Source organism: Vigna unguiculata, chromosome 4 (genome assembly GCF_037176805.1).
Source record: "Vigna unguiculata cultivar grain cowpea cultivar isolate G323 ecotype 2 chromosome 4, ASM3717680v1, whole genome shotgun sequence".
Taxonomy (NCBI): Eukaryota; Viridiplantae; Streptophyta; class Magnoliopsida; order Fabales; family Fabaceae; genus Vigna; species Vigna unguiculata.
In genome coordinates, this window is record NC_140795.1 from 8,801,703 (window position 1) to 8,824,438 (window position 22,736).

Consider the following 22,736-nt stretch of genomic DNA (forward strand, 5'->3'; position numbering starts at 1 on the left):
ATGTAGTTCCAAATTTGTTCATAGCTAACTAGTATCAATAATAAAAATGGAATAGAAAAACTTCAAAACTTAGTTAAAACTAATAAAGACGCAAACTTTAAAACATCAATAACATTATGTTAACATCACTCTTAGAAAGTACTTAAATAACAACTAATATTAGTGACCAAAAATATGTTTAGAAACTAAGACTAATTTAGAGAATAATTCTTTTAGTAACCAAAACACAGGTAGTTAATGCTAGTGACCAACCTAGAAACCAATTCATAATAGAAATTATTTTAGTTACCAATTTAGAAACTAATTATAACTTTTGAAACTATTTTAGTTACAACAAAATTTTTAGTTTATATATTGATATCTAAAGAGATCACTATAGTGAAAAATATTTTTGGTCACTAAAATTGATCATTATTGAAGTATTTTCTTATAATGCATATCCTACATTTTCTATTACAATGTAAAAATATTTGGAAGTTAAAAAAAGATTATATCTAGCGAGTTAGTGTAATAATTAAATAATTTGCCATTAAATTTTTATTTTTATTGGCAGTAAGGGGCAACATTCTAAAATTGGCTTAAGACGTGTTCTTCAAAATGTAAGAGAAGGAGGAAAATGTGAATCGCATTTAGTTTGTGTGGTAAAACATGAGATGAAGCAAAAACATGTGTTGAAAGTTGTAACACATTGACAAACTATATAAGTTACAATAGGGAATGAGAAAATGAATCAAAAACAAAATTAAACAAAACATCATTTACCATCACAATTCAATACACAAGAATATCGAAGATGGACTCCCAAAATGCAAGCTACAACGCTGGTCAAGCTAAGGGCCAAGCTCAGGTATACCTTCAAACTTTCTGTTTTTAGTATGTTGATGTTCATGTATGCTCAATATTTAGAAATCATTGACAAGATTCTCTATGGTATTGCAGGAAAAGGCTAGCAACATGATGGACAAGGCTAGCGATGCTGCTCATTCTGCTCAAGATTCTATGCAACAGGTTCTTTTATCCTTTCTTTCTTAACTTCTCTCCAAATCAAATTATGTAGTAACATTCATGTTTAATCCATATTACAATAATATTCATATTGATATATGAATGTAATAGAGTTTTGCATGGTTGTTGAATTAGAAATTGAGACGCCTGATAGAAGAAAGTATATTTTGTTGTGTAAAGGGTGGACAACAAATGAAGGAAAAGGCACAAGGAGTTGTTGATGGTATCAAGAATGCTTTGAATTCAAATAACTAATAAAACTAAATGGATTGTTAACTATGCTAAACTTCCTTTCTTTCACGAGAATAAACCTTGTTCCTGCTCATCCACATATTTTGCAGAAACATGATTTTACCTTTTATTTTAGATATGTATTCATCTGATTACTATTTATAGAAGCATTCAATTTTATTTCAAACGTAACCATTTTTCTTTGATGTAGGAAACCAATTTCTTTAACGATCAAGACTCATGCACTTTGCATAATCATCATTCATTTTTTTTTTCAAACTAGTGTGACATTCGTGCAAACGGACCAAAATTGCAATCTTTTAATAAAGAATTTTAATAAATATACATATATATATTGTGATACCCCTCTTTTACTTCCCTTTTTTCTTCCTCTCTAAAAACAGCAACACTCCTCCTTCTTTCTCAATCTCTCAATTTTCTTTGCAATCCAATCTTCTCCCACTCTCTCATCTCTGTGCTGCCATCTCACTGTTTCAACTTTTCTGTACTCAGACTCTGGAAGGGCCAGCCAACAGGACCCTCCGCAGTTCCTCCCTCAGCTTCCATCCTCTTAGGTAAGTTATATCTCCATTTGGGTTCAAGTTCAGCTAGAATTCGCAAATTAACCTCTGAATTTCGAATCTGATCATGTAATTCTTCCTTCTCCCTGTTGTGGTGATAGGTTCTCATAGGTCAAAACTGAAAAATTATGTTGCCTTGCCAATTTCTTGACTCTACCAAGTGAATTCTTGACAAATAGGTAAGGGAAGCTAACTCTGTAACTTATTTGGATGTGAATTGTGTTCGTGAGTGCTTTAATTGCGTGATTGCTTGTTTAATTGGTGTTTGGGACTGCTGGTGTGTGAAATTGAGTGGGGGATGTTCTTGAGCGAGCTTGCATGTGCAGAACAGGGAGGATTTCCTGGTAGTTTCGCCTAGGCGAGTTGGTCTCGCCTGAGCGAAAATACCAGAAGATCACCCCTGTCATTGTGCAAAATCTCGCCTAGGCGAGCTGGGGTCGCCTGAGCGAGATAGCCTCTCGTCTAGGTGAGCCAGTTTAGCCTAAGCGAGAGTTCGCCCAGGATTTATAATTCGCCACTGTATGATGTCTCGCCCAGGCGAGATCAACTCGCCTAAGCGAGATAGACTCTCTAGCTTAGGCGAGACTCTCTAGCCTAAGCGAGATTCCCTGCAGAAGTTAATTTTCTCACTGTTTGGCTTACATAATGCTATATTGATTGTGTTAAAATGATGATAGTTGATCTTGTATGTGATCTTTATGCATGATAGACTGTGTGGTGGGATTGAATGTGAATTTAATGTGAAGGGGAATATGTTGGAGTTAGGATCTCAAGGGAAATCCTAAGGAATGTGGTTTTAGTGAATGTAAGGGCATGAGGACTCAGATTGGTGACATCCTGACGCTCCTAGTAACCATTAAGACTCAAGTAGAGTATGATGGATTACGTCGGGGGGAGTAGATGGAGGTCCTGGTCTATGATTCCGATCCATCATAGAGGTGATGGGATTTACCTTGAGAGTGGTTGGGTGAATACCCCTTGTGCCTAAAACTCTGCAGAGTTTAGGAACCATCTCAAGTGCAAGTCACCAAGAGCTCCAATGCCACTTACATAATCCGGATATCGATTCTAGAAGGATGTGTGGTGTTATGGTTAGGATTCATTGAATGATTTAGTGGATTGTGAAATGAAAGTCCGTTTTCTATCTTAGTATGAAAATTGCATGATTTACTCTTTGTTCCAGTTAGCTTACCCTTCTAGTTTCTTTTGTGTTCTGTGTGTCTTCTACTTTTGCAATGATCATCCTTATTGAATGGCGTGAGCAGATAAGAGTGCAGGTGAAGGTACACCCTTCCTAGACGAGCGTTGAAGGGGTTTCCATGACGTTTCCCAACTGTTGTAGTTACCTGTTTCTTTAGTAAATGCTTAGGGTGTTTTGTGACCTTTTGTAGTGTGTGGGCTGTATATGTTGATCAGCGTATGTATGGTTGTTTTTTCTTTAGGATGACTGTATTATATTATACTGGCCTATGTCATCATCTGCTTTTGAACTATTAAAATTTGAATGTTTTGTTTAATAGTTTAAAAACTATCAAAACGGGATGTTACATATATATAGGATCTGTAGGATCTGTAGGTGTGAGCTTGCTTAGCTTCTGTTATGTGTTCCTCGTAACGTGTTTGGCATAAGTTGTTGTACTTGTCGACTAATCTGATGGTTCCTTCTTTGTGTGATCAGGGCTATGGCACCTAGACCTCCTCCACCTCCTGTTCAAAACCCGGATAATCCTCATTTGGTGGGAGCAATTGAGGCGATGATAGCAACCATGCAGCAACAGAATGCTAACATGGTGAATCAGTAGAATCTAGCCTTGCAACAGATGGAGTCTGCAAGACTAGCAGCAGAAGCGACTCATCAAAGGCACTTGGAAGCCCTGCATCAGATAGGGGAAAACCGTTCAGCCGCTGGTTCTTCCCAAGCTTCACTACCACGAGTGCAAGAGTGGAGTTTGAAGGATTTTCTACAACACCATCCATCCCGCTTTGATGGTAAGGTTAGCCCGGATGGAGCTGATCAGTGGATGCGGGACATGGAACGAATCTATGATGCTAAGAGGTGTCCTGCAGAGAACAGGCTGGCATACACTGAGTACCTTCTTGCTGGAGAGGTCGTGCATTGGTGGTCCAACATGAAGATGATGTTGGAGGACAGCCATGAGACCATCACTTGGGAACTATTTAAGAAGAAGTTCTATGCTGAGTTCTTCCCAGATAGTGTGAGGTATGCGAAAGAGGTTGAGTTCTTGCAGCTGATGCAAGGAGACATGTCAGTGTCGGAGTACGCTGAAAAGTTCAAACACTTGGGTAGATTCCACACCCTGAAGATGGCAGAAGACTGGCAGTGTAGAAAATTTGAGAATGGGTTGAGAGGTGACCTCAAGCTCATGGTGGCTCCACTCTCTATTAAGGAATTCCCTGCCTTGGTAGAGAAGGCAAGAGTGATGGAGAAGCTTAAGGCTGAAGTTGAAGCTCAGTAGAGGTCTCAACTGAAGGTGGGAGGACCATCTGGGTCCATGAGCAGACACGATGACAGGAGGAAGCCATACTCTAGGCCTCAGCCTCAGGGGCCTAGGAGGTTCTCACATCAGCCCCAACAATCCCAGCCTTTCAGGCCACAGTGCTTCCACTGTAGGGGCCCCATCTGAGGAGCGCCTGCCCCCAGCTTTCTGACAGGAGGACATGCCATAGGTGCGGCCAGGTGGGCCACTTCATCAAGGATTGCCCAGTTGATAGGAGCACAGTGTCGAGGCCTTCACCACAACCTCAGTCACAGTCGTCGAGGGGAGGTGCGAGGCCACAGGCGGCGGGTCGGGTGTACGCTGTCATTGGTGCCGAGGCAGCTGGATCAGGTAACCTTATCATCAAGTCTTGTGTGATAGCTGGTAGGAGCTTGCATGTTCTGTTTGATTCGGGGGCGACACGTTCCTTTATGTCGGAATCTAGAGTGGTGGAGTTGGGTCTTCCGGTGAAGGAGCTCCAGTGTGACCTGGTGGTGTCCACACCTGCTTCTGGGTTGGTCAGAACCTCGACCGTGTGTGCTAGGTGCAAGATCGAGGTTGAGGGTCACGAGTACAGGGTAAACCTCATCTGTTTACCCTTGGTGGGGCTAGATGTCATCTTGGGGATGGATTGGCTATCTGCCAATCACATTCTCATTGACTGCAACGAAATGAAGGTGTTGTTTCCTAGCTTAGAAGATGAAGACCTGTTGGTGTCCTCACAGCAGGTGGACAAGGCAATAAAGGAAGGGTCTCAATGCTTCTTGATTCTGACTCAGTTGTCCGTTGAGACTGAGGTTGGACCCTTGGAGACGCCTGTAGTGGGGGATTTCTCAGATGTGTTTCCTAAGGATGTGCCTGGCCTACCCACTACTAGGGAGATAGAGTTCTCCATTGACCTGCTGCCAGGAGCAGGGCCAGTGTCCATAGCACCCTATAGAATGGCTCCTGCTGAGCTAGTGGAGTTGAAGAAACAGATTGAAGAGCTGCTAGAAAAACAGTTTATCAGGTCGAGTGTATCGCCTTGGGGAGCGCCGGTGTTACTGGTTAAAAAGAAGGACGGTAGTTCCAGACTCTGTGTGGATTGCAGGCAGCTGAATAAGTTAACCATCAAGAACAAGTACCCTCTGCCAAGAATTGACGACTTGATGGATCAGTTGCACGGTGCTGCAGTGTTCTCCAAGATTGATTTGAGATCAGGATACCATCAGATTCGAGTCAAGTTTGATGATGTGCAGAAGACCGCTTTCAGGTCCAGGTACGGACACTACGAGTATGTGGTGATGCCGTTTGGTGTGACTAACGCCCCCGCTTTGTTCATGGACTACATGAACCGAATCTTCAGGCCATTCCTGGATAAGTTTGTGGTGGTTTTCATAGATGACATCTTGATTTACTCACGGACTCCAGAGGAACATGTAGAGCATCTGAAGATAGTTCTGAGCATACTGAGAGAGAAGCAGTTGTATGCAAAGCGGTCAAAATGTAAGTTCTGGATGACTTCAGTTCAGTTCTTGGGGCACATGATATCTGCTCAGGGCATAGCAGTAGATCCGTCTAAAGTAGAAGTTGTGCTAAATTGGGAACGCCCTAAGTCAGTGACTGAAATAAGGAGCTTTGTGGGGTTGGCAGGTTACTATAGGAGATTCATTGAAGGATTCTCCAGGATAGCAGCACCCTTGACCCAGTTAACCCGCAAAGATCAGCCTTTTTCTTGGACCGACCTGTGTGAAGAGAGCTTCCTAAAGCTAAAGCAAAGGTAGACCCTTTGAGGTTTACTCTGATGCTTCTCATCAGGGATTGGGATGTGTTCTGATGCAAGAACGGAGAGTGGTGGCATATGCCTCACGGCAGTTGAAGAATCATGAGAAGAACTACCCCACACATGAATTGGAGTTGGCAGCAGTGGTGTTTACACTAAAGATCTGGAGACACTATCTATATGGTGTACAATTTCAGGTTTTCAGTGACCATAAGAGTTTGAAGTATCTGTTTGACCAGAAAGAGTTAAACATGAGGTAGAGGCGGTGGATGGAGTTCCTAAAAGACTTTGACTTTGAGTTGTTGTACCACCCGGGGAAGGCAAACCTGGTGGCTGACGCCTTAAGCCGAAAGGCAGTTCATGCATCTCTCATGATGGTCAGAGAGTTGGAATTGGTGGAGCAGTTTAAAGATATGCAACTGCAGGTGGTGTTAGATGAGGGAGTCATTAAATGTAACCATCTCACTGTGTCTAATGATTTCCTTAATCTGATAAAGGAGAAGCAGCCATCGGACCCCAAGCTACAGAGGATAGTAAAGTTACTTGGCACTGAGAAGGCCAAGGATTTCTTGATGGGAGATGATGGGGTACTAAGATTCAGAGGCAGAGTTTGCATACCTGAAGATTTAGAGTTGAAAGGTATGGTTCTTGAGGAAGGACACAAGAGTCGTTTTAGCATGCACCCAGGCATGACTAAAATGTATCATGATCTGAAGGAATCGTTCTGGTGGTCGGGCATGAAGCAAGATGTCGATCAATATGTATCGTCATGTTTAACCTGTCAGAAGGCTAAGATAGAGCACCAGAGACCAGGGGGATGCTTCAGCAGCTTGAGATACCCGAGTGGAAATGGGATAGCATTGATATGGACTTTGTCACCCATTTACCTCGGACCGTGAGGAACCATGATGCTATATGGGTGATAGTGGACCGCCTCACCAAGAGTGCTCACTTCCTAGCAGTAAACTTGAGGATATCTATGGCGAAGCTAGCACAGTTGTATATCAGTGAGATCGTGAGGTTACATGGTGTGCCATTGAGTATAGTCTCTGATAGAGACCCACGATTCACCTCCCGCTTTTGGCAGACGCTGCAGGATGCTATGGGTAGCCGGTTGGCTATGAGCTCCGCTTACCACCCTTAGACTGATGGGCAGTCCGAGAGAACCATCCAGTCTCTTGAGGACCTCTTACGGACGTGCGTGCTGGACCATCTGGGGGCGTGGGATGAGGTCCTGCCTTTGGTGGAGTTTACATATAATAACAGCTTTCACACCAGTATTGGCATGGCACCTTATGAGGCCCTCTATGGCAGGAGATGTAGGACGCCTTTATGCTGGTATCAGGATGGAGAATCAGTGGTGGTGGGACCAGAGCTTCTGAGGCAGACTACTGAGAAGGTCAAGCTCATACAGGAAAGAATGAAAGCATCTCAAAGTAGACAGAAATCATATGCTGATCAGAGGAGAAGACCTTTAGAGTTTGAACCAGGGGACCACGTTTTCTTGAGAATTACCCCGACTACTGGTGCGGGAAGAGTCATCCGCCAGAAGAAGTTGTCTCCTAGGTTCGTCGGTCCATACCAGATTCTGAGAAGAGTTGGACCAGTGGCATATGAGATTGCCCTACCTCCTCCTCTGGCCAATCTCCACCCCGTGTTTCATGTTTCTCAGCTCAGGAAATATGTTCCCGACCCTTCCCATGTACTTGAGATGGAAGATATGCAGATCAGGGGAGATCTTACAGTAGAGGTTCAGCACGTTGGTTTAGGAGATGTTCAGATGAGACAGCTCAATGGGAAATCCATTAGACTAGTCCAGGTCATCTGGAACAAGAGGACAGGTGATTCCACTTGGGAATTAGAAGAAGACGTGAGGAAGTCATATCCACACTTGTTCTCTGGTAAGTCTCAATTTTCGGGTCGAAAATTTTTGTTGTTAGGGAGAATGTGATACCCCTCTTTTACTTCCCTTTTTCTTCCTCTCTAAAAATAGCAACACTCCTCCTTCTTTCTCAATCTCTCAATTTTCTCTGCAATCCAATCTTCTCCCACTCTCTCATCTCTGTGCTGCCATCTCACTGTTTCAACTTTTCTGTACTCAGACTCTGGAAGGGCCAGCCAACAGGACCCTCCGCAGTTCCTCCCTCAGCTTCCATCCTCTTAGGTAAGTTATATCTCCATTTGGGTTCAAGTCCAGCTAGAATTCGCAAATTAACCTCTGAATTTTGAATCTGATCATGTAATTCTTTCTTCTCCCTATTGTGGTGATAGGTTCCCATAGGTCAAAACTGAAAAATTATGTTGCCTTGCCAATTTCTTGACTCTACCAAGTGAATTCTTGACAAATAGGTAAGGGAAGCTAACTCTGTAACTTATTTGGATGTGAATTGTGTTCGTGAGTGCTTTAATTGCGTGATTGCTTGTTTAATTGGTGTTTGGGACTACTGGTGTGTGAAATTGAGTGGGGGATGTTCTTGAGCGAGCTTGCATGTGCAGAACAGGGAGGATTTCCTGGTAGTTTCGCCTAGGCGAGTTGGTCTCGCCTGAGCGAAAATACCAGAAGATCACCCCTGTCATTGTGCGAAATCTCGCCTAGGCGAGCTGGGGTCGCCTGAGCGAGATAGCCTCTCGTCTAGGCGAGCCAGTTTAGCCTAAGCGAGAGTTCGCCCAGGATTTGTAATTCGCCACTGTATGATGTCTCGCCCAGGCGAGATCAACTCGCCCAGGCGAGATCAACTCGCCTAAGCGAGATAGACTCTCTAGCTTAGGCGAGACTCTCTAGCCTAAGCGAGATTCCCTGCAGAAGTTAATTTTCTCACTGTTTGGCTTACATAATGCTATATTGATTGCGTTAAAATGATGATAGTTGATCTTGTATGTGATCTTTATGCATGATAGACTGTGTGATGGGATTGAGTGTGAATTTAATGTGAAGGGGAATATGTTGGAGTTAGGATCTCAAGGGAAATCCTAAGGAATGTGGTTTTAGTGAATGTAAGGGCATGAGGACTCAGATTGGTGACATCCTGACGCTCCTAGTAACCATTAAGACTCAAGTAGAGTATGATGGATTACGTCAAGGGGAGTAGCAGGAGGTCCTGATCTATGATTCTGATCCATCATAGAGGTGATGGGATTTACCTTGAGAGTGGTTGGGTGAATACCCCTTGTGCCTAAAACTCTGCAGAGTTTAGGAACCATCTCAAGTGCAAGTCACTAAGAGCTCCAATGCCACTTACATAATCCGGATATCGATTCTAGAAGGATGTGTGGTGTTATGGTCAGGATTCATTGAATGATTTAGTGGATTGTGAAATGAAAGTCCATTTTCTGTCTTAGTATGAAAATTGCATGATTTACTCTTTGTTCCAGTTAGCTTACCCTTCTAGTTTCTTTTGTGTTCTGTGTGTCTTCTACTTTTGCAATGATCGTCCTTATTGAATGGCGTGAGCAGATAAGAGTGCAGGTGAAGGTACACCCTTCCTAGACGAGCGTTGAAGGGGTTTCCATGACGTTTCCCAGCTGTTGTAGTTACCTGTTTCTTTAGTAAATGCTTAGGGTGTTTTGTGACCTTTTGTAGTGTGTGGGCTGTATATGTTGATCAGCGTATGTATGGTTGTTTTTTTTTTTAGGATTACTGTATTATATCATACTGGCCTATGTCATCATCTGCTTTTAAACTATTAAAATTTGAATGTTTTGTTTAATAGTTTAAAAACTATCAAAACGGGATGTTACATATATATATATATATATATATATATATATATATATATATATATATATATATATTATATTGGCCTATGTCATCATCTGCTTCTGAACTATTAAAATTTGAATGTTTTGTTTAATAGTTTAAAAACTATCAAAATGGGATGTTATATATATATATATATATATATATATATATATATATATATATATATATATATATATATATATATATATATATATATATTTATTTATTTATTTATTGAGATGTAAAATAATAGTGAATAATCTAAAGAATAATATATTATTTAAAATAATATTATTATTAAACATTTTCAATGTTGGTTACTTACATAATTTAAATTAGACTATAAAAATATTGAATAAACACAGTTTTTAATTGACATGGAATGTATCAAACGCTACGCTGTAAATATTATGAATTAGAAAGATTATATAAACTTTAAAGTTTGAGAAGCAAGATCAGAAATGCACAAATTTCAATTTTGCATTGAAGTTAAGACTAAAAACATAACCATTATTCTTATAATCTCATAAATACTTTTGACAACAACCTTAAACATAAACTTTTGAGATGACACAATTAATTACCTTGAATCCTAAGACTAAATTCGTACGCAGAAATTATACCATTTAAGTATCTAATATAATTGCCCCATTATTAATAATATTAATTAAATAAAGAAGTTCAAAAACGTAATTTGACAATTTTTCTTTGTTTTAGTTCTAGTGCATCATTATCCATCAAGGATTTAGAATCGTGCTAAGAATTGGGCATAACACTAGCCATATGGTCCTAACCACAGCTCTGTGATATTAAACACAACATTCTTGGAGTGAATCTTCTAACATTATACACCGTGCCAATCATATATTAACCAAACAACATAATGATTAGTTTCTTACATATGTATACAAACATATATTTAGATAGCAATAATGCAGTCTTTGTACGTACCGATAAGCACAATAATTTTCAACCACTGTTCATTTTATAATTTTTAAGTTGTAAACTTTCATGGCACATGGACTTTATGTAAGATCACGTAAAATTATAATAATTAAAAAATAAATAAATGAAGTTATAATTAACTAATTTAAAAGAATTTATTTAAAAATTGTTATAAGATACAATAATTTATTATTATTTTTATGTAAAAGATTTTTTTAAGATATATATATATATATATATATATATATATATATATATATATAATATTTTATCAAAAAATCACATAAAATATTTTAAATGTATTTAGGATTTTAAGGGTGAGAATGAAGTTTCTGAATACACATACTAAAGGAGTGAATAAAGGCTACTTACGCTTGTTGAAAAAGAACATTACACAATGATAAACTTTGAAGGTTTACCTATTAAGAAATTTTTTCATCATAGTTGAGAAAGTTTCGTTTAAGGCTGTTATGTGTGCATTTTTGTGAAAAAAAACTTGTTTTTTTTTTTTAATTGGTTTGTTAAAGGAAATGATTATTGAGAAAGGTTTTATTTATTTTCAAAAAAGCCTTGGACTTTAATCATATTGTGAGTTTTATTTTTTAAACAAAATATTTTTGCTTTGTTATCCGTTGCAAAACTTGGAAAAAATTTTCAGAGATGCCGAATTATAGTTTTTCAAATTCATTATATACAATTCTAGAAATTTTAGAAAGTTGTTTTTTATTATTTTTAATTTTTGATTATCATGAAATCTTTCAAGTTTAATTGACGTAGATGCATTATTTTCATCTTCATCACAAGTTTTTTTCATGAAAAAAAAGGAATAAATTATTTTACTCTTTATCATGATTTTTCTTATACAAATTTATCAACTCTCACATATTTAGAAGAAGATAAATTTACCGCCGTATACATTAGACAAATTTATCACATGCAAGAGAAAATATTTCTTAAAAAAAAAAAGTTAGAAAATGAACTTACAAAAGAAATTGATCAGTTAAAAATGTTTCTTAACTCCTCAATTTTATGGTGATACAATTTTATTTTAAAAATGATGAGAAAACAAGGGTAAAATATAATGGGTATGGACACAATTTTATTTTAAAAATGGTGAGAGAGCAAAGGTAAAATATAATGGGTATGGGCGGTGGGGGAGGGGTCGTCGCTCCCCTATATTATTTAGAAGGTCCATCGGTGTTTGCTATGTTAGCATTATTTTTCCATTTTATTAATAAAGTTTGGGTGTAAGACATTGTTTAATTTTATTTATCCGCTTTAATAAAGTGGTGACATCTTTTAATTTTATTCATGTATTATAAAATTTAGAAGCGTGAAAAATTGAGGTATTACGCTTTATACTTGTGGCACTTATAAAAATAACTTATAAGGGTGTTAACATACCCTATAACTTATAACTCATAGTAGTGACATTTATAAACATGAACGGTGTTGACTTACCCTATAACTAAGGTTGGGCAAAGTTAATTCAATTGTACTGGAATGTAGATTAACTGCACTAAATTAAACTAAAAATAATTGAATTACATTCAACAAAATCTGAAGTAAACTTTTATACAGTTTAGTTTAAAAATATTGAACCCCTAAAAATTAAGTTCAGTTAATTATCCACTAATTGAACTACCTTTTTATTATTTTCTGTCCAATAATAAAATGCCCTTCACAATTAGCCCACATCTCGCGCTGTCCACTGTGAGTCTGGATTCTCTACTGATTTTTTGTGTTGTCCTCTACTGAGCATTAAAAATACACTGTGTTGGTATTTTAAATATTTTTTTAATATATTTTAAAACGTCAAAATTAATGGTCATCAATATATTATGAAGACACAGTAGAGAAACAACACAAACAAACCTAGCAGAGTATCCAAATTCCTCCACTGTATCAGAGGATGCGTGTAAGTGTTAATTATATTATTACATGATTTTGAACTATTGAATCTTCACATGATATATAATAAAATTTTGTTAATTGTTTTTTCTAATAAATCACTTATATGTTAGTTGGAGAATTGATATTAAACTATCTAATAAACTTTTTTATTTACCAAAGAAAATTTGAATTATTGACCGAATTAATTAAAAATAATTCAGAACAAGGAAAGTTATTTCTGAATGGAAATTAACTTTTAAACCCGTAAGCTATAGTTTTGTTGCCAACAACTTAGTGATGCTAAAATGTATTTTTTTAATAGAAAAGGAATATATATATATATATATATATATATATATATATATATATATATATATATATATATATATATATATATATATATATATATATATATATAATCTTTTTGGATGAATTGTCAAGGTAATTGAAGTTCATTAAAAATTATATATTAAATTATCTTGGATGATTAATTGTCAAAAAAAAGGAAGTTTTATGAATTTACATAAGGATGGCAAATTTAATTATCAAATGTAAGTATGCCTATCAAAAATAGTTTAGTTCGGAACACAATTCAGTTCATATAGCACTGCAATTCAATATATTTCAGTTTTTTAGAACAACAAACAGTTCAGTTCGTTTGGGCTTGTTTTTTCAAATCAATTCAATTCAAGTGAACTATTGTTTAGTTTACTGCATTTTTTAACAGTGCAGTGCAGTTAAGTGCATCTTGACAGGTCATACCTATAACTTATAACTTAACTTATAACTTATAGTAGTGACACATATAAACAATAATTTATAAGAAGATTTACTTACCATCTAAACCATGTTACAAAATAATATAACTACACAAAGCACATTTATGTAGGGAGTACAACTGGCATAGGCCTCAAATGCATGCAATTGTTTTGTGAAAATTATTTGCAGGTCAATATACAAAAGTCTTACCTCTTGCTTTATTTGAATATTTGGAAGATATTATCCTTATTCTTCTGCGACTAACTATTTTTTATATATCTAATTCTGACCATTATTTTAAATTATCATAAATTTTATTTAGTACGATTTTTAACGACTAAAATTTGTAAATTTGTAAATTTGTAAATGAGTTTAAATCTCAATCCTACGATTTCCTTAAAATCATGTTAGGTAAACAATTTGGAATTTACAGTACAAAGCATTTACTTAATAAAAATTACAACCGTAAAAAAAATGGTCTTTTATGTATTTTGTTCAATTTGATTTATCTTTTAATAAAAGAAAACTCAATTTTGTTTCTTATATTTCAGAAATCCAACGTGAATTTTATTTTCAATTGAAACCCAAATGGATAAGGCTACACATTTGTTTTATTATTTTAATATTTTATAAATTATAATAAACTTAATCCAAATTTCTTAAATTAATAAAACCAATAAAAAAACTAAGAACATTTTCAGAAGAAATAAAAGTAGAACTGTAAGGTCCACTTACTTTACTACCTTTATTTTAAAGGACTGCCCCAAATAAGTTGGGCCTAGGGCTGGCCCATAAAGAACCAAAGCCCCTAAACCAGCTGAAACACTTTTATGATAGTCACTGGTATAACAAAAGGATATTACATCGGTTTTTTTGGCATATTATATTAGTTTTATAACTGATGTTGTATCAGACAATGTAATAAGTGAGAGACATATTACATCAGTTGTAAAAATTAATGTAATATCACATAGTAGATAAAGTTTATTTTAGACCTGAAAAGTAGATATTACATGGTTGCTTGTGGTAACCGAAGTAATATCATGTATTATATTATAAAAAATAATACATATTACATCGATTATGGTTACAATTGATGTAATATGTATTGTTCTTTTTAAATACAAACAAGTTTTTCTAACTTGTAAACCAAAACCTACAAATATACATAGATTCCAGAGTAGACAATTGAAATACTTAATGTTTTGTAATGCTACTTATACATCAATACTTACAATAAAGTACTAAAGCTTGTCAAAACCTGGCAAAACCCTTAGGCTAAATGTTAAAGTCACAAAATACTTAAAAACATCCAAATAAAACATTTTTAATAGCCATGACATCAAATTTTTACGCCTCAAAAAATATTTTGCGCATTCCATGCGAATTTCTTCGTTTGTGTGTTTCCAATGGTTCGACATCCTAAAAAAACTGTAATAGGGAATATATATATATATATATATATATATATATATATATATATATATATATATATATATATATATATATATATATATATATATATATATATCATGTTATAATAAAGCATATATGAAAGTTAACATGAAAGTTAAGACATCAATAGTTAAAGAAATTCATACATCAGCCCATGAATCATCTATCTTAGCATGAACTATGGTCCACATTCAATGCATAATGTAGTATCCACACTCAAAGCTTCCATGTTGCTTATTGTACTAATATATGAAATTTACGTAATTAATATATGAAGAACTAAGAAAATTTAGTTTATTCTATATAGCTTCAATGCAAACTACATACCATTATATCCAATAATAATGGTATGTAGATGCATTGGATTTACCATCTAAGACATTGATGACATTAATAGCACTAAAAAGAGAATTCATTACATTTACAACATAATCATGATAAAATACATTACTTTTGTAATTAAGACATACCTTTGTATTAAAGTTTTCAATTCTTTGCTTGGCTTCTAGTGCACTCAACAAAACCACATGACAATATGGTCTATGAGACAAATAATAATCAATTGTCAAAGAGACCTATTAAATAAAGATTTTAGTTAGTGATTTGGCATTAGTTAGATAATAACTAAAGTGAGTGAGTTCAACTTACGCATGAAAATAAGGAGCGATGTAAATTTTTTTCTAGGATGCATCAATCAACCATTGAATGTAAATTTAAGAGTGCATTGTTCTATTCCTAGACTTTTGTGTACTTTGAGGCTCAAGGAAATCATAGATATTAGCATTTCTTGCATTGACAATTAATCCATTTAGATACATGCATTGCTACAAATTCACAAGGTTTAGGTTGATCTAACGAAACATAAGTTAAATGCAAAATATAAATTTAAGTGCACTCACATAATTCAAAGTTGAATGACTACAATGTTCAATATCTGATTACCCTGAATTATTTCAAACAAATCTGACATGTTTATATACAATGATATATCATCATTGTCAACGCTAAAGATGGTTGCATCAACGCTAATGGAATGCCATAAGGTACTTGAAACAAATTGGATGATGCCCTAATCAACTCCTTAATTGGATTAACATTTTGGTCAAGTTGGGGTTCATAGCTCGGGCTCAAAACTATAGTCTAACTCCCATACGAAAACCAGCAGTACGCGCATGACCCAGGTGCTCTTCATCCCGTTAGCTGCAAGACCAAGCCTCAAATTTCTAGGATCACTCCCAAACTGTGGATAGAGTGTATCATTTCTCTTTCATTGAGGTGAATCAGTTGTGTGTCATAACAATCCATCACTTTTTCTTCCATTTGCATGCCACACAAGGCTTTTTGCATCATTAACATTAACAAATAAACGTTTAAATCGAGGTATGATTGGTAGATACCATGTCATTCAACAATTCAAGCAATTCAATGATACTTTTATCTATCCACCCATTTCTTGCCTTGATGTTAAATAATCTTAATATTGCTAACAAACGTGTGAATCTTGTACAGTCGAGATATAAAGCTTTTTCTAAATCATCTTTCAATAAATCATACATGTGTGCGTGTTAAGAATTTTCTTCTCCAATATCCTCAACCATATCCTTCATGTGATCTTCACAATATACATTAGACTATGGAGATGGAGATACAATTGAGAGGTTTACAATTTCACTATGTTAGGTCCACGTTGTATAACTCTTTAAGAAATCATCACAAATAAAATGTTCTCTTACCAACTTAATTGGTAGTCTCTCTCGTTTAAACAATTAACACAGGATCAATAATATTTTCCATTCAAAAGTCTTCTTTTTCGTTGAGCAGATTGTAGAAATTCTTCAACATCATTATCATATACACCACTAACTCAACTAGCATTCACCCAACTTCGATCTATTTCTACACAACATAAAATCCATTGTTTATTTATGAATATCTCCCATTCATTAAAAAATATACTACTTTGCAAACTGTCAAAATCGACGACTGAAGTTCATCATAATGATTGTCATTACTCCTTCCTTTAATTTTAAAATATAATTTGGGATATTTCAATTTTTATATTGAATCTTAAATAGGAAACTAAGAAACAACCCAACTATAAAATTGATGGAAAAACACTTAAAATATGAACTTCTAAACATATTGTTGAGTGTTGAACACCCTTGGACCCAAAACCAACACGTTAACATTACTACTAATACCAAAGCACAACAATTAGATACTTGGAAAAGCAGTAATCAAATATAAATCATAATCCTGAAAATAAATTTCATGAATCACGATGTAAACAAAAAGAAAAAGAAATAAGAAAAGGCCCAAAAGTGTTAATAGGTTGAAATACTCTCTAATTTCTTATGATCTGCATTTAAGACAACCAAGGATTGTTTTGAAGAACTTGAAATATAACACTTGTAAATTTCTTAGTTGTTTTGTAATAAATTCATAATATCCTTTTGTATATATCAATATGGCAATAGTGGCCCTTACAACAAGTTGGATAGAGCAAAGCAAATAGAAACCCATGCCTTATTCAACAATAGAGTCACTAAAGTAGCTTTGAATCAAGAACAACCAAATTCAAATTTTGTATACTACATTTACTTATCCATACACGGTTTTTTTGCAAGCATTCCCTATATTATTCAATTTCTTTTCCATTTCTAAGAAGGCACTCTACCTTGTTACAAAAAATTCTATCTTATGAAAAACAAAGATGATGTACGTTACCATAAGAAGACGCATCTCAACGGAAGAGAAAGAATATGTTGGGAGGGGAGTGCCACTGTAAGGGTTTGAGAGTCTCGTTTGAAGCCCACCATAGAACAGGACCAAGAGGCACAGGTTGAGCACAATGCAGCGGTAAACTGAGAGGGTTGAGCGGCGACAATGGTACTGGCAAAAAAGCTCCTTTAGGGCGACAATGCCAGCCTAAAAAAAATGTTGTTCGGTATGAAAGAGGCACACAACAATGGTGAACGAGGCACAAGTGGAGGATCAAAAACAGGTAGAACCAGCTGCGAGAGAAAACAAAGAACCGGAACAAAAGAGAGAAATGAAAAGGCATGAGCTTTGAATAAAAACATATACTACGTCAATTCTCTCTAACAATTGATGTTGTATCATGTGTTTTTTTTAAGTTCAATTCAAATGTCATACTACATCGACTACCCGAACAACTGATGTTATATTACTTTCAGTATTTACAAAATTGTCACCGATATTTTCTTATTACATAATTTCATTAACGAGTTATAATAATAATTCATAAAAAGTATCATTTTTCATGACAAGTGTAGTTGTAATCATTATAAAATGAATTATATTTTATGACAGTTGAATATACTATCATAAAAGATACATTTTTCTTTTAAAAATTTTGTTTATTTAATCAATTTCTACTTGTATCGTAAAAAGTGCATTTTTTTCCTTCTAATTTTTATTTATTTAATCAATTATATACTTGCATAACAAATACTTTGTATACAAGAAACACTTATATGACAAAGATTTTTTAACAATACAAAACAAAGATTTTTGAACAAAAAATTTTAGTGATTTCATACATTAACTATAACAAAACTTTACTGAAATTTAATTTAAACAACTACATATAAACATGATCATTACAACAAATATTTAAAAGAAAAAAATGTCAATTATCTTGAACTTCATGTAACACCTCATTCTTTAATGGGATAAGTAATTGAGTATCTACATGCTTAAATATTTATTCAATCAATAAAAGATAAAAATAGTTAATTTTTAAATATTTAAGATATTTGAACTAATTGTATGTTATCTCTCTCTAAGAGACACTATTTTTTACGATATGAAACACCCGTATATTTATGTTGATCATAAATGTGAAAATCACTTTCCACAATTGGTTTAACATGTGCTCTTGGAAACACAAGTTAAGGAGGAAACTCTGGATCACAATTATGCAAGAAAACGTGAACATCAAACACTTGTTCAAAGATGCAATGCATTGAGAAACTATATAAACCACAACAAAGAGTGGGAAAATATGCATAAGAAAAATTAACACTAATTAACAACACTTGATTCTTCATTCAACATAAGATGGACTCCCAAAATGCAAGCTACAATGTTGGGCAAGCCAAGGGTCAAGCTCAGGTCTACCTTCAACCTCTTCTCTTTGTAGTGTGTTGATGTTCACGCATGCTCAATATTCATAAATCATTGAAAGGTTTTTGTATGATATTGCAGGAAAAGGCTAGCAACATGATGGACAAGGCTAGCGATGCTGCTCATTCTGCTCAAGATTCCATGCAACAGGTTCTTCTATTCTTTGTTTCCCAACTTTTATCTAAATCAAAGCATGTTGTAACATTCATGTTTAATCCATATTTACAATAATATTCATATTGACATTCGAATGTAAAGAGTCTTACATGGTTGTTGAATTAGAAAATAAAATGCATGATAAAAGTAAGTGTATTTTATTGTGTATAGGCTGGGCAACAAATGCAGGAAAAGGCACAAGGAGCTACTGATTCTATCAAGAGTGCTTTGAATTCAAAGAATTAAAAAGCTAAATGGATCGTTAATTATGCTTGACTTTCTTCCCTTCAAATAAACCTTATTTTTGTTCATCTACATATTTTGTAGAAATATCATTCTTTTTTTATATTAGATGTATTCATCTTATCTTATTTCAATTTGTAGAAACATCATTCAATTTTATTTCAAATGTAACCATTTTCCTTTGATTTGGGAAACCAGATTTTTTAATGATCAAAGACTCAAAGTTTTAAATATGAATGGTTCTAAAATCTTGTAGAAAGACATTGCTAACACCAAAATGTTAGATCTAGCCATTTATAAGTACATTTTGTTGAGTTCCTTTCAACAAGCAACAAGTTTATCTATCAATTAAATTACTTCTCAGTCCTACAATTTGTTTTAAATTCTATTAGGCAAACATTTTGGAATTTTGAATGCAAAGCATTTTTTTTTTTGGATGAATTGAAACATTTTTCACTTAATTAAAATTATGTTAAATTACTCTTTTGGTCCTTATATTTGTCAAGTAATGTCAAATTAGTTCTCTAGTTTTTCTTTGTCTCAATTTGGTCCTTGTTTTTTTTTAAAATGATTCAATTTGGTCATTGCCATCAATTTTGACCAAACAATCTTAAAGCCAACTCCACATGTCAATTTGTGATTTTTTTTATTTTTGAATTTTTGAATTTTTTTATTTTTTTCACAATTGTGTCACACATAAGTTTAAGAACTAAATTTCAAATTTAAAACAAAACTCAAATTTAACGTTTTGTATAAAATTTAAGTTAATTTGAAAATATCTTTAGAAATATTATTAATAGAAACGTTAATTTTAGTAAAAATATAACCATAAGATTTACAGAAAAAATAAATTGAGTCTCAATTTAAGGAGGGATAATACTGTTCTACTTTTACAAAAATTAGGACTAAATTGAAACTAAAAACAATTATAAGAAACAAATTGAATCATTTTGACACGTGGCACAATTGCAAAGTGACACGTGTAAAAAAAAATATTAATTAACACGTGACATTGATTTTAACATCGTTTAGTCAAACTAACAGTAAAGACCAAATTAAATCATTTTAAAAAAAATAAGAACTAAATTGAGATAAAAAAAAACCTTGAGAACCAAATTGACATTACGTGACAAATAAAAAACCAAAAGAATAATTTAACCTTAAAATTACAATTGTAACTTAATAAAAAAGGTATTTTAATTATTTTATTCAGTTTGATTTATCTTTTTGATATAAAAAACTCAATTTAGTTTCTTATATTTCAAACTCTAACGTGAATTTTTTTTTCCATTTACACCGAAATGAGTGAGATTACACATTTGTTTTATTTTCTAAAATTAAAAAGTATAATATACTTATTATGAGTTTCTTAAAATGATAAAATAAATCAAAACTTAGAGCAATGTCAAAAGAAGTAAACTCAATCACAAGAATTATTTTGTTGTGTTAGACTAACGGTCTTTCTTGAACAGTTTAACATTAATAACCTAATATAACATATTTTTTTTGTCTAATTTTAATGAGATACATTTATGTTTTTGTAATAATATAAGATGAGAATGTTCATTAGTTAAAAGATAACATTCAACACATCCTTCATCATAGAAGACATAAGTTCATTTTTTGTTTTTTGTAAGACTAAAATATACAAAAGTTGACTTACGAATGTCAACGAAGATTTTAACACAATAAATCAAATATTTTCTAAAAGTGTACATTAAATTTGGTATTATTAATATAAATAAATAAAGGTGTATTTTAAATTTAATATTATCAATATAAATTTTAAATTTAATATTATCAATATAAGAAAGGGATGTTAAGAATATAAGATATTTTATATATAACATGATGATCGCAAAAAAAATAAAAAATAAAAAGTTGTCGGTTAAATGCTACCTCCAATTGATAAAGATCATTTTTTATAATGATTAAAATGCACTTTTTATGTGAATTTTAAAGCTGACATAGATACAACTAACATATAAAAGTATTACTTTTCATGATAGTTGAATAACAATGATAGTTGAATAACAGTGTTATAGAAATTTCACTTTATATATTAATTTTAAAGATTTATCTGAAAAAATATTGAAATATGTCACTTCATTATAAAAAAAATTATTAAATAATGATTAGTTTTAGTGATTAAAAATATATGTTTAAAGATTAATTTAGAGATTAATTTTTTAATTAAAAATTAATTTAGAAATCAAATTTTTTTAACCAAAATCTTAATAACTAATGTTAGTGACTAAATTAGAGATCAAATCATAATAGAAATTATTTTAATTGTCAAATTAAAAATCAATTTGAAACTAGAGCTGTCAAAATGGTTATAACCCGCGAACTAACACAGTTCACCACGGGTTGAGACCGGGTTGGGTTGAAAAAAAAATTAGAAATTTCAATACGGATCAAAAATGAACCTAACCCACTAAGAACCCAACTCATTCGAATTGAACCTGTGATGAATCAGGTTAGCTCACCAACCCACTAATAAATTTTAAATATTAAATATATATATATATGTATATATATATCTATATGTATATATATATATATATATATACATATATATATATACATATACATATATATATATATATATATATATATATATATATATATATAATATTAAAAAATAAAACCCTAAATCTAAATGATATTCTCTTTAATTCACCACTGCATCTTTTGTTTGTTGTTGTCATCTTCAAACTGCTGCTACCAGACTCAACATTATTTGTTTGTTCATATTTTCACGGTTCTAACTTCTATCTCTCATCTCTCCCTTATTTTCACTTCATAATTTATTTTGAAACCTGCAAAATATTTTTAATTGGCTAAAACCCCTTTGAAAAAAACCATTCCTAATGCGTTGGTTTCTATTTTTGTGGTACCATGTGTTCGTTTCAAAGATATAAAACTATTTGTTTTCCTTCTTTTACATTTTTTTCATGTGTTCTTTTTCAATATGCAACTTGATGTAGTTGTTAGATAAGTGGCATCCAAGAATATCTTATAAGTATCTTGCACTAACCATGCTCAAACGAGTTGAATACTGGTAATTTATTGGTCCCTTATATATTGTTTTAAAGTTATGCTACTTACACTTTTGGTTGTTTGTTTATATAATTTATGTTTGCGGTAATTACAGAACAAAATGAATTTTGAAACAGTAAATGATCAATGTGTTAATGATACTTTAAATGATTCTTTGCCACCAACCGTATAAGAGATTGAAAATGAGGGTACAAATTTTGATAGAGAAAGTAAGAGACCTAGTGGAACTACTTCTAAGGTTTGGGATCATTTTACAA

General features: G+C 33.5%; 4 protein-coding genes across 4 annotated transcripts; all 4 read left to right on the forward strand.

Annotated features, from left to right (window-relative positions):
• The first annotated feature begins 737 nt into the window (after positions 1-737).
• Positions 738-1,340, forward strand: LOC114180451 (uncharacterized). The gene is made up of 3 exons (XM_028066767.2): positions 738-847; positions 940-1,008; positions 1,186-1,340. The coding sequence occupies exons 1-3, from the start codon at positions 794-796 to the stop codon at positions 1,258-1,260; spliced, it is 198 nt and encodes a 65-aa protein (XP_027922568.1). The 5' UTR covers positions 738-793; the 3' UTR covers positions 1,261-1,340.
• Positions 1,341-3,637: 2,297 nt separating this feature from the next.
• LOC146886735 (uncharacterized) lies at positions 3,638-4,294 on the forward strand. The gene has a single exon (XM_085671850.1). It carries the CDS (start codon positions 3,638-3,640, stop codon positions 4,292-4,294), a length of 657 nt encoding a protein of 218 aa, XP_085527976.1.
• Positions 4,295-7,362: 3,068 nt separating this feature from the next.
• LOC146886736 (uncharacterized) lies at positions 7,363-8,241 on the forward strand. The gene is made up of 2 exons (XM_085671851.1): positions 7,363-7,978; positions 8,180-8,241. Exons 1-2 carry the CDS (start codon positions 7,363-7,365, stop codon positions 8,239-8,241), a joined length of 678 nt encoding a protein of 225 aa, XP_085527977.1.
• Positions 8,242-18,896: 10,655 nt separating this feature from the next.
• LOC114181090 (uncharacterized) lies at positions 18,897-19,643 on the forward strand. The gene is made up of 3 exons (XM_028067431.2): positions 18,897-19,005; positions 19,099-19,167; positions 19,345-19,643. The coding sequence occupies exons 1-3, from the start codon at positions 18,952-18,954 to the stop codon at positions 19,417-19,419; spliced, it is 198 nt and encodes a 65-aa protein (XP_027923232.1). The 5' UTR covers positions 18,897-18,951; the 3' UTR covers positions 19,420-19,643.
• Positions 19,644-22,736: the final 3,093 nt, after the last annotated feature.

Bases quoted from the DNA above. Each gene is read 5' to 3' on its own strand.
- LOC114180451 (XM_028066767.2), top strand. From the start codon at position 794: ATGGACTCCCAAAATGCAAGCTACAACGCTGGTCAAGCTAAGGGCCAA. The intron at 848-939 runs GTATACCTTCAA...ATGGTATTGCAG, and splicing joins AAGCTAAGGGCCAAGCTCAG to GAAAAGGCTAGCAACATGAT. The intron at 1,009-1,185 runs GTTCTTTTATCC...TGTTGTGTAAAG, and splicing joins CTCAAGATTCTATGCAACAG to GGTGGACAACAAATGAAGGA.
- LOC146886735 (XM_085671850.1), top strand. From the start codon at position 3,638: ATGGAGTCTGCAAGACTAGCAGCAGAAGCGACTCATCAAAGGCACTTG.
- LOC146886736 (XM_085671851.1), top strand. From the start codon at position 7,363: ATGGCACCTTATGAGGCCCTCTATGGCAGGAGATGTAGGACGCCTTTA. The intron at 7,979-8,179 runs GTAAGTCTCAAT...TTCTGTACTCAG, and splicing joins ATATCCACACTTGTTCTCTG to ACTCTGGAAGGGCCAGCCAA.
- LOC114181090 (XM_028067431.2), top strand. From the start codon at position 18,952: ATGGACTCCCAAAATGCAAGCTACAATGTTGGGCAAGCCAAGGGTCAA. The intron at 19,006-19,098 runs GTCTACCTTCAA...ATGATATTGCAG, and splicing joins AAGCCAAGGGTCAAGCTCAG to GAAAAGGCTAGCAACATGAT. The intron at 19,168-19,344 runs GTTCTTCTATTC...TATTGTGTATAG, and splicing joins CTCAAGATTCCATGCAACAG to GCTGGGCAACAAATGCAGGA.